The sequence below is a fragment of the Dama dama genome, chromosome 20 (assembly GCF_033118175.1).
Source record: "Dama dama isolate Ldn47 chromosome 20, ASM3311817v1, whole genome shotgun sequence".
Classification (NCBI taxonomy): Eukaryota; Metazoa; Chordata; class Mammalia; order Artiodactyla; family Cervidae; genus Dama; species Dama dama.
The window spans coordinates 11,531,915-11,543,616 of NC_083700.1; the positions used below are offsets into that span (position 1 = coordinate 11,531,915).

Below are 11,702 nucleotides of genomic sequence, written 5' to 3' on the forward strand. Positions count from 1 at the left end.
GGCTCCCTGTAACTCGTGGCGGCCGCGCCACAGCTGTTGTGGACTCCGCTTTTCTCGCCGCTATTAATAGTTTGTGGTCCGCTGGGCCAGCAGTCATTGTTGAAGATGGTACCCCAGAGACGCGTTTAGAGCAAGCTCCAGCCTCTGGGTCGCTGGGAGATGTGATCTTAATCCTCCTCTCTTCCAAATCTTTTCTAAAATTTGAAAGCAGTACAGAACAAAAACTTGTCCGTCTTGAACTAAAACCAAAGAAGAACCTAGGTTCCTAAAAGAAACATCTGTATGCTTAATATCCAAAATACACAGCGCTAACATTTTAGCCTATATGTTTGCTTCAGATGTTTTCTTTTGAAGAAACAAAACATTCCAGTTACACTTGGAATTCTCCTATTCTTTCACCTCCCTACCTTCCGGAGGCAGTTAAGATTCTTCGTTTGGCGGGTATCCAAACCATAAATTTGCATAACATATGTACGTATCCATAAACAATGTATAGTATTATTTATTTTTTACATACACAAGTGGTATTCTGTACCTAATACTCCTGCAGTTTTATTTCCTATGCACACATTGTTTCTCAGATAAATCTATGCTGATTCCTGTATATCTAGCTCATTTGGTGTTTATCTAGTCTCCTAACAATGTATTTTTTATATTGTTTTCAGCTTTTGCGTGTTTAAACAATGCTGCGTGCACACTTCAGGAGGGTGAAGATGTTTGTGTTTTGTTCATGCTTTCTTTGAGCCCCTACAAGTGTGCCTGGCACATGGAAAGTACTCAATAAATTTGTACAGAGTTAATGAATAAATGAATAGCCTCAAACATGTTTCTAGGTGACCCACATGCAGACTTTGCCTCGAATATACATATAAAAGTGAAGAGGCTGGATTTTCAGGTGAACTCAGCATGTTACTCTCCAAGGTTTATTATTCTCTGGGTTTCCAGCTGGCGAGTGCCTGCCAGGACAGCCCTGGGACCCAGGGTGGTCTGGCGTTTGTAGCAGCCTCCACGCGTCTGAGGATCCTGCATGTTTCTGTGGCGGGAGCTGTCTTTGGTGTCCTTGGCACTGCCACTCCTTGGCACAGAGCATGCCCTTTATTTACAGGAGAATATGCCATCTGGTCTGTTTGGCTCCTCTGTATTGGACAGATTGACCACTATTGGGAGAAAAGAAGACAAGTTCAAAGTTAAGCTGATGGGTGTAACAGGAGAGAGGGCTGGGGAGCAGGGTGCAAATGAGGTGGGAAGATGAACTCACAGGGTACCCCTTGGCTTTGGGACAGCAGGGAGAGAAATACAGGTGCTGGGCTGAATGCAGCACCAGGGGTCACCTCCCCTGTGGGCCTAATAGCTCAAGATGTGAAATGAGACTCCAGTGGATCCACCAGAGCAGTGGGTGTGCAGGGGCCAGTACCCGCTGCCGTTGGAAAGGCCCACTTTTCTAGCATGTAGGATGACACACACTTGAGATCCTTTCCCATTTGGAAAGCATTAAAAAAGCATGACCTGGAAGCCCAGAGGGTGAGCACTCTGACTTAACAACCCTTTTACTTTCTTTTGCAAAGCATTAAAGTCATTAACTTCCAGCAAGCAGGGGAAAGTTCTTACTTAACTCTTCTCTTCTGAAAAGTCTTAGAAATCAGCCGCTGTGAGACCTTGTCTGTCACTGGCGGTGTGAAATCATAGAGCACCGTACTGCTGCTAAGTCATGGGGCCATTCTGTCACTGTGTAACCTACGAAGAAGCGAACCTAGTGACGTGTCCTTTGCTCAGAAGCCGTGGTGACTTCATACTGTGGACCAGGTATGATCCTATCCCTTTGGTGGGAGGTTCTGCTGCCCTTTTACTGTCTTAGTCTAACCATGTGTTTCCTGCTACTGGAGGAGGTTTTGCCTCATCTATGCCAAGTGACCCTACATCTTTCCCTGTCCCTCACTGTCACCCATTCATCTTGTCCATCTCTCTCTAAGCCCCCGTGTATGGACTCATTACCTGATACATAACATTTGAATTTTTAATAACATCCAACATTTGTATATCCCTCTATGCTATCTGACCACACCCTCCACATCGCACTGAAGGTTCAACTGGGTGAGTTTTACCAGACACACTCCTCTTATCTCTTTAATCATAAGTGTTTATACATTGCATCTTTTCTAATTACAGGTAATCATCTTTGCAGGCACACTTAGGGGTGTACATGTCATGTATCCCCCAGTAGATTATACATTCCCCTAAATTTATTATATTCTTCCCATTCCTGCATCTGTGTGCAGATACCCAGGCGGGTGGGGGCATGTCAATTAACCACTCACCACATGCTTATTGAGCCACCCAGGTGGCAGGCATTATGCTGAATGGTACGGGGTTTGGGCAGGGTCCTGAGACTCTTGTAGGAAAGAGAGAAATCAAACAACTGAGTGAATCATTATAGGTAAGCAAAGGGCCACAAAGTAGAACAGATGCTCTGGGGATGTGTGTGAGTGTATGTGGGGGTGGTTGGATGCCACTTCCCAGAAAATGAAGTTACACTGAGGCCCACAGTGGGGGTACAAGTTGGGAGCTAGGCAGAGCTGGGGAACGAATCATCTCAGGCAAAGGCAATAGCATGTGCCCAGACTGTCACGCAGAGAGCATAAAGCATCTGGTAACTTGCAGAAAAAGGTTAATTCAGCTGGCGTGGGTTGGCCCAACCTCATACATTCCAAAGGTCTTCAGGACTGCCTCTGCATCAGCTCCTATAAAATGACCTCTGAACTCCTGGAATATCCTGCCTGAAAAAGAGTACCTCTGTACAGCTGAGGCCGTGAGCTGGGCCAGAGAGTCTATGCTAAGAAAGTGACAGGGGGAGTGCCCATGTTTGTGCCTGAGGATTCTGGGGCCTCCGTGTCAATTTGAGCAGCTAAAGTCAGTTATGCAAATGTTGCCTATATGATACACAAATGACCCCCAACAGAAACCCTGGATGCCATGGCCCGGTGAAGCACCCTGGTTGGCAGTATTTCTTCTGTGCTGTCACACACTGCCACTGGGAAGGCCGCTCTCCACTCAGCGGGCATCGCCGGGGCCCTGGCCTGGTTTCTCCTGGACTCTGTCCCACGTGCCTGTGTGCTTTGCAGGCTGTGATTTGTGTCCTTTCACTGAAGTAAACCATAGCGGATCGGATGACAGCTTTCCTGTGAGTCCCTCTAGCAAATCATCAAAAACAGTGGTCTCGCGTGTGCGCATGCTACGTCGCTTCAGTTGTGTCCTTGTGACCCCAGGGACTGTAGCCTGCCAGGCTCCTCTGTTGATGGCATTCTCCAGGCAAGAATACTGAAGTGGGTTACCATGCCCTCCTCCAGGGGATCTTCCAACCCAGGGATCAAACCAGAGTCTCTTATGTCTCCTGCCTTGGCAGGTGGGTTCTTCACACCAAGGAAGCCCGAGAGTAGTCTTAGGAACCCCCCAAAATACAGATAGAACAGAGAGAACAAGGGTTATGGGGGAGGGGAATGATAGAGGTGAGGAAGGAGATGGAGAAAGGGGACTGGATTTTTCAGAGCCTTCTAGGTCAAGCTCAAGGTCAAGAATGACACAGTTCTGCCTGTGGGATTGATTCCAGTGCGGTTGCTTTATTTCTGTTCCATGGCCCTAGGTTGCATCCAGCCCTAGATATCACCAAATGTACCTACAGAAAACATGTCAATCAGTGAATTTGCTTGGGGTGGGGTCGGGGGGCCCCAAGGGCACATAAAACCTATTGGAGACAAGCAGTGTCACCTGTCCAGACGGCTGCACCCATTATTTCTCATATGGCCCACCTTGGGTTTGAAGCAGAGTCACTGCTCAGTATACACTGGTAAAGAAGAAACAGTGGTGTGTTTACTATAAAAGCTTGTGGGGGGTGGGAATCCCAGAACTGTTTTCTGTACTGAATCCCACATAATGAGAACTCAGAGGTGACATCACCAATCTGTTTCATGATCACATATCCATGGTGACAGAATAAGCAAAGGGGAAAAATAGGGTGAGGGAGTGGTTGAAGCGATTTAAGCAATTTGTTGGCACAAAGGACTCAGTTATCAAGGTTGCAAGTAAGTCATCAACTTCAGGCGTGGACATGCACCAAAGTGTTTCTTAAATTTCTGCTTGCTTGGACAAGCATGCTGCCTTCTCAAGAGTATGCCTGGAATCCGTAATAGCCAGAGAAAAATGTTAAAGTAATGGAAGAAGTGCTTATGTAACGCATTTCTAAATCAACGAGGGACTATATTTTTGATGGTGCAGGAGGCTTGAGGCAGAAGCCTGTTAGAGGTGATGACTGCGCTGGCGGCCCAACACTCCCAAGTCAGAACCATGCTGCTGAGGCCTGGGGCAGCAATGGGGGTTGGGGGGCCCATTTGCCCTCAGAGCCCCATCGATGGCCCTGTGAGCCAAGTGCCTCAGTTCTGGGGAACCAGGATGCTGTTATGTAATTTGTAATTATAGAAAAGTCTCTTCTTTCTGTTCCTGACAGGGAAGGCAGTTCATATTAGACTAACCCGAGTTTGAACCTTGTTCTAGCTACGTGACTTCGGGTGTGTTACTCAAACTCCTGGGCCTCAACTTACTCATCTGTGCACTGGTCATTATAAGAAAACCCTGTTCATAGGGTTGTTTTGAAGACTGGATGAGATAAAGCCTATAAAGCAATTTTCACAGCTGGCTTGCATCAAGGGCTCAAATAACGACACAACCAGAAAGGATGTTAAGGTGTTTAATAAATCTTCAGACATAAGAAGACATTTTCGAGGGCTCGACGCCAGTCACATATGCCTCAAGATTGTCATGATGGGTGAGGACATCCGATGCTCTGAGTTAGACAACAGTGGATATGACAGAAGTGCCCTAAGGAATCAGCTTTACTATTTTGGCTTTTGATGCTTGGGCTGCATTTTAAACAGCAGCCTGTAACTCAGGTGCTGTTGGCTTCAGTGTCAGATACGAGGTTGTTGTTTGGCTTCCTAAGAGGATGAAGAGTGGGCGTTGGAGGCTGTGCTAAGATGGCCCCCAAGGTCAAGTTCTGATCATGGAGATAGACCCCTGTGTGACTGGAACCAGGGGGAGGTCTTGGCAGGTGTGATGCCTGGTGGAAGGAGCGTGAGTCTGGAGTTACCACTCGGGTTTGATCCCAGCTCCTTTTCTACAAGTGTGCGAAGCTCCTTTAATGCAAGTACGAGGTGCTGGGCAAGTTAGTGGTCTCTAAATCTCAGTTCCTTCATCTGTTCAAAGGGGAAAATACCTGGCTTGCCAAGTGACTATAAGGATAAACTGGTAGCAGTGGAATGAAAGATACCTGCTATGTGGTAGGTGCTTCATAAATGATGATATAAGCAAGCATAGTCACAGCAAAGCGTGAAATGCATTAGTGGTAACTGACACTGTTTTGTGACAAAGCAATCCTGTGAGACCAGATTAGTCTCTTTTTTAGAAAGAATGGCAAGATACAGACAGCAGGTTTGATGTGAAGATTGGCAGCTCATTCTGAGAAACGGCTTATGGTTTGGATCAAATCCCTGCCCTGGGAAAACCTGATCTAGGGGATCATGAGGGGCAGGGGGAGAAGGTGCGCATGAGGACCCGATTTCCTAGCCAGTGATGCGCTGTCCTATGGGATGTTGTGAATGGCTGTAAGGGTGATGATGAAGCACAGCTCCAAGGGAAGAGAGGGTAGCTGCTGTAAGTACACAGGGTGGAAGCCTGTCTCTGCGGTGGGAGGTCATGGCACTTGCAGCCCAGAGAGCTAGCAGGCTGCAGTCCAGGTGTGCTCAGGTGAAGTAGAGGTGGGAGAACCAGGCTGGGGAGGAAAGGTCTCAGAGAAGGGCTCCTTCTGTCCTGACTCCAGCTGCTTCTGCATCAGAACTGTTTCCTGGGAGAGGACCCCAAGAGGCGAAGAGGAGCCCAAGAGGCGAAGAGGAGCCCAAGTGATACGGGGGTAAGTTTTCCACACAGAAAAGCCTCCATTCAGCAGGGAACTCAGATCAGCTGCCACAAAATAAATACGAGTGAAACTTTAAAAACATGAGGGTGGAAGTCGACATTAAAGCTACGCCCACCAGCAACTCATTGAGAATAAAGCCCTCCTGAGTGTAGAAAGTTACTAGTGTCTATCACCCTCTTGGAAACCTAGCCTGGAAGACGGGAGGAACCGGGGACGGGTGCCAAACATTGCTTGAAAAAGTAATGGTGTGTAGTGCTGTCTGATTGGCCCTTTCTCCCTTATCAAGATGTGTGAATCTACAGGAGAAACCCCCATGCATGTCCCCACCTCTGCTCCCATAGGAAGGGAAAGCCTGTTCCTGCTGCTTGTTGGTCTGATGCAGTGGTTCTCAACTGCACCAACTCTGTCCTCCCAGGGGGCATTTGGTAATGTCCGAGGACACTTTTCTGTTGTCACATTTTTTTTTGTGCAGGAGGGGTGGGTGGGGATGCTTCTGGCATCTAATAGGTAAATGTCAGGAAAGGAAAGTGAAGTCGCTAAGTCGTGTCCAACTCTTTGCAACCCCATGGACTGTAGCCTACCAGGCTCCTCCGACCATGGGATTTTCCAGACAAGGGTACTGGAGTGGGGTTGCCATTTCCTTCTCCAGAGGATCTTCTCGACCCAGGGATCGAACCCGGGTCTCCCGCATTGTAGGCAGACGCTTTACCCTCTGAGCCACCAGGGAAGCCAGGGTAAATGTCAGGGGTCTTGCTAATTATCGCACAGAGCACAGCAAAGAGCCGCCCAACCCCAAGTGTCAGCAGTGCTGGAGTTGAGCAAGCCTGGTCTGATGGACACGGAGATTCTGCCGAAGGAGGTGGCTTGTTCCGCTCACCTGCTATCACACTGTGGGGGAGGATGGGGAAGGGTCACGGCTAGCCTGCAGTCCCTCACTGGTGGCCATATACAGAGGGGTGGGGTGGGAATGAGCCCAAAGGGAGACTCGGGCTCACCTCCCAAGGTAGACAGAAGGAGAAGGGCAGAGTTTTTCATCTCAAGTCAACCCTTACTTATTTAAAAGCTGATTTCCTTAAGCACATAATTATATGTTTATTTCCCTGTGGAACTCTTGAAGCAGAGGAGACCTGCTTCAATTATGGGGATGGAGGCTGCACACAGGGCTTTAATGGGGTTAGAAAAATTTTCTCTCCTTTGAAGGAGGCTTGGGAGGAAGGTAAGGACAGATTCTTTTCTTTCAGTGCAGAGGATCTGGGGGGATGGGGTAAGATAGGAACGGAGGGGCAGAGAGAACGAACAGTGATTGTGTGACCTCCACAGGTTGGAACTCCGGAGTGCAGCTTCAAGCCTCCCTGCTTTCCTCCAATCCCAGTAATCGGGGGGAACAGATCCAGGAAGTGGGCTGTTCATACCATTCCTTCCCTACCACCTTCATGTACACACACACACTCAATATACCCCTTTGGAAGAGGCTCTGGTTTGCATCAGGAAACAGAATGGGCCATGCTGCTGGGGGAGGGTAGGGAAGAGGAGACTTTGATGAGAGGAGGGTAAGGGCTTCAGTGCTTCTTGTCATCTATTTCTCACTCCTCTGTTTTGGCCTGAATGCTTGGAATTGTGGGTTCTTCTCTTCGAGAGATGCCCTCACCTGAGTAAGCTGGGTGGGGGCCTAGGGAACAGAATGAAGAAACTGATTACCTAGATTTGACACATAGAGGAAAAGGCGGGGGGTGGGAGGGGAGAGATGGCTAGGGCACTTTACAGCTTCTCTCACTCCTAGATTGGCAAGACTCTGGCAAATATTCCTTTTGTCTAAGAGCTGGATTGATGCTTTTGAACTGTGGTATTGGAGAAGACTCTTGAGAGTTCCTTGGACAGCAAGGAGATCAAACCAGTCCATCCTAAAGGAAATCAGTCCTGAATATTCATTGGAAGGACTGATCCTGAAGCTGAAACTCCAATATTTTGGCCACCTGATGTGAAGAACTGACTCATTAGAAAAGACCCTGATGCTGGGAAAGATTGAAGGCGGGAGAAGGGGATGACAGAGGATGAGATGGTTGGATGGCATCACCAACTTGATGGACATGAATTTGAGTAAGCTCCAGCAGTTGGTGATGGACAGGGAGGCCTGGCGTGCTGCAGTCCATGGGGTCACAAAGAGTCAGACATGACTGAGTGACTGAACTGAACTGGCGAATATTCCTTTTGTCTAAGAGTTGGAGGAGGGCAGAGTTGAGTGGGCAGCAGTGGAAGGAAGGTGCAGTGAGGAGTGGGTGGCCCGGGGCTAGTGGTGGCTAGGCTACAAAGAATGGGCTCTACAGAGGAGCCCTCTCCTCCTCTATGTCACACTGGATGGAATGTGTGTCGTCATAATACCTATTCTCTGTGGTTGGACTCTGTTGAACTCACCTCCTCTAGGAGGCTGTGAATTATGTGTTCTACAGCTGGAGAGTCCCAGCTTCTAACAAAGCCTGGCTCACAGACACTGAGTACACATTTCATGATGAATCCCCACCTGATCTAGCCTGGTCAGCCTGGTCTGCCATCCCAGAAGAGAAGACAGGAACTGGCCAGAGTTAAAGCAGAAAGTGTTCACCTGCCTGGTCTATCCCACTCATCCTCTCTCTCGAAGCCGCAGGTGTGGTGGTGGTGGTGCTGGCAGGGTGGGATTCAATGGGGGAAGTGAAGGTAACATGTCAGAAACATGGCCAAGGTCATAGCCCTGAATGTCTTCATTTAATCATCTAATATCCTCTGCCCAGAGAGGCTGGGTTCTGGCACTCCTCAGCCTCAGATTGTGGGGCAGCAGGATGGGCTGGGGTTCACAGGTGAGCCGAGCAGCCTGAGGCTGGGGAGAGGCGCCCAGACCCAGGGAGCAGAGATGGTGATGCTCGTGGAACACAGCATCCAGGCCTTCTCTGTCTTAAGAGGGCTAAAGGGGTGATGCACTTGGGGCATGTGGGCAGAACTGAAGGGCTGTGTCCACAGGTGCCCTCCTGGCCTGCCAGCACCAGAGACCCTGGGTTGCCAGGGACTGGTTTCCTTTTTACTGACCAGTTCTCCAGAAGACACATCAAATATTTTCAGAGGGCAGATACATAAGAGTTTCAGCATCTTTAAAAGGCTGAAAGTGCCTGCTACAGTCCTGGCTCACACTTCTACTTTCCAGAAGTGTGCCCTTGGAGCTTTCTGAGTCTTGGCCACCTCATCCAAAGAACAGGAATGGTTTCTGCTTTTCCTTTGGGCTGTGCTTAGTCACTCAGTCGTGTCTGACTCTTTGAGACCCCATGGACTGTAGCCCCCCCAGGCTCTTCTGTCCACGGGGATTCTCCAGGCAAGAATCCCGGAGTAGGTTGCCATGCCCTCCCCAGGGGATCTTCCCAAACCAGGTATTGAACCCAGGTCTCCCACATTGCAGGCAGATTCTTTACCAGCTGAGCTACCAGGGAAGCCAGCTTTTTGTTTATTACAGGGCTCCTGAGAGGGATGTGTGGGAGCACTCTGTAAACTGTAAAGTGCTATGCAATGCGAGCTGTTCTTTAAGTTATTTATTCAAGGCAGCAGCAAAGGGCCCCCCCCACATCAGTGCAGCTCCAGCCATTCCTCCTACCAGGACCTGCCTGCAGGGAAGGGCTCCTCAGTCCCTTGAGTCAGCTGAGTACTGGAGAGCTTAGCACTCTTGGTCCACTTCTGCATCTCTGGCCTCATCTAACGCACAGATCAGGGCCGCGGGGGCCTGGCAGAAGGGTATGGAGGCCCCTTATTTCGTTCGCTGGTAGAACTGGAAGACCGCCTTCTCTTGCTCATAGGTCTCGATGGAGCCGGGTCGAAGGCGCCGGATCTCAGCGATGGCATCTCCGGCAGCCAGGCCCCGCTCCTTCACCAGGTAACAGGCCAGCATGGTGCCAGTGCGGCCAAAGCCCAGGGCACAGTGCACGGCCACCGCCTGCGAAGGGGGAGCTGGGTAGGGTAGAGCGCGACACCCTCCCAACACTCTCCCGCCCCTCATTTGTGAAATACTGACAAGTTTTAAAGATGTAGGGCACTGAAGAGTGAAAATATCTGGTTAAGAATTTATTTTATATTGCTTATATGTTGAAAGAATATTTGGGACTTACTGGGTTAAATTATACTATCAAGACGAATTTCTCCTGCTGCTTGTTTACCTTTTTAAAAGAGGCTCCATTACATTTGGACAGAACCTTGCTCTGGAGTCTGCTCAACAGCCCTTGACTTCAACCCCCATCTCTCCCTTTCTTTCCAGAGAAAGTCTGTCCATCCTTTCTCCTTCTCAACTCACGTTAGGTGGTTCTTTGTTGCCTCTCCTCAAACCCAATTCTCCCGCTGGGCCCTCTTTTTACTCCTCTCTCGTACGGCTTTGGCTTTCTGTACTGGTATACTGGTTACAATGGTCTTCTGGCCCCACCGTCTTCCTCCAATCTTTCCCCTGGAACCCAGTGAAGTTAATCCTGGCCCTGACGTCCGCAGCTCCGAGTGTCCCCGCGGACTCCTCCCAAGCCCCTCCCTCCCCGCGTTGACCCCGCCCGCTGACCTCTCCCCTGGCGTTGGCCTCATCGACGATCTTCACGAAGCGGTCGATCTGCTCTGGGCCCGGCGGGCAGAAGTCTGGGATGCGCAGCCGGTGCAGGGTGAGGCCGGGACAGCTGTCGCTGTGCGGGGGCCCGCGCTCCGTCAGGGACACCAGATGCCGTACACCTTGGTCCAGCAGGAACTGGTAGTGGGCGGGGAGCCGGGGAAGCGCCAGCCCCGCCAGCCGGCTGGGCAGCACCCACGAGAAGTTGGGGGGCTGCACGCCCATGGCTGGAAGAGGGCACAGGACAGCAAGTCACCGGGGGCGAGGCCGGTCGGTCCCACTCCGCCCACCCGCCTTCAGGCCGGGTAACCCTCCACCTACCAGGCAGTGGCGCCTCCTGGGACCACGTGGTCTCTGGGACAGATCCCGGCGACGTCCTGCGCCGCCGCGGGGGTTTGGCCAAGCTGCCTGAGGGGCGGGGCTAGAATGCCGAACTCCCGGCTCTGAGTGACCGTTCCGGCCCCAAGCAGGACGCTCGTTGATTGGTTGGATTGTCAATAATGGGCGGGATTACTGCAGCGGAGCGCACGGAGATTGGTGGGCTGCAGAAACAGCTAAGAAGGAAAACCTAGAAGGAATTCAGAATTGTTTTCTGTGGATGAAGCAACCCCGGGTCGAGCTCTGCTGCTCCCTGGCGGTCGGTGGGAGTTATTGCGCCACTGGCCATCTGCCACTGCTGCCTAAGAGCCTGGCCCTGTCATAACTTTCGTCGCAGTGGATGCCCAAGAGTTTAAGCGATGGTAAATCTACATCATCCTTAAGGGAGGAATCTCCTCTACAGTGACTCTGACAAGTCATTATCAGTGACTTTTAGAACTTGTCAAGTAAGGGAGAATCACTGTTGTACAGGGGACTCTTCTCATTTTTCCGCTGCTGGAATTATTAAAAACAAACACACAACCGTGTCGCTGCCATCTGGTCCCTTGAAATCTTACCCTGGGTAGTAATTATATAACAACAACAACAACAAAGACAACAACTTAAAAGGATTAACAAATTGAACATTTACTATGTGTCAAGTATTATCCTAAGTACGTTACATGTATTAACTGATGTAATTGCCACAATGATCTCATGAGGTAGGTAATCTAATTAACTCTGTTTTACAGATGAGAACACTAAAGCTCTGGAGAGGTTCAGGAA

At 49.9% G+C, this 11,702-nt stretch overlaps 1 protein-coding gene across 2 annotated transcripts; it reads right to left on the minus strand.

The window, feature by feature from the left end:
• Positions 1 to 676: 676 nt before the first annotated feature.
• DUSP23 (dual specificity phosphatase 23) lies at positions 677 to 11,020 on the minus strand. 2 transcript variants are annotated; one of them, XM_061120417.1, is made up of 3 exons: positions 10,881 to 11,020; positions 10,518 to 10,786; positions 677 to 1,157 (listed from the first exon to the last, which is right to left on the minus strand). In XM_061120417.1, exons 2-3 carry the CDS (start codon positions 10,782 to 10,784, stop codon positions 927 to 929), a joined length of 498 nt encoding a protein of 165 aa, XP_060976400.1. In that variant the 5' UTR covers positions 10,785 to 10,786; positions 10,881 to 11,020; the 3' UTR covers positions 677 to 926. The 2 variants fall into 2 exon arrangements, with proteins under 2 accessions (XP_060976400.1, XP_060976401.1); XM_061120418.1 differs by lacking the exons at positions 677 to 1,157; positions 10,881 to 11,020 and adding an exon at positions 9,496 to 9,911 and having other exon boundaries at positions 10,518 to 10,848.
• Positions 11,021 to 11,702: the final 682 nt, after the last annotated feature.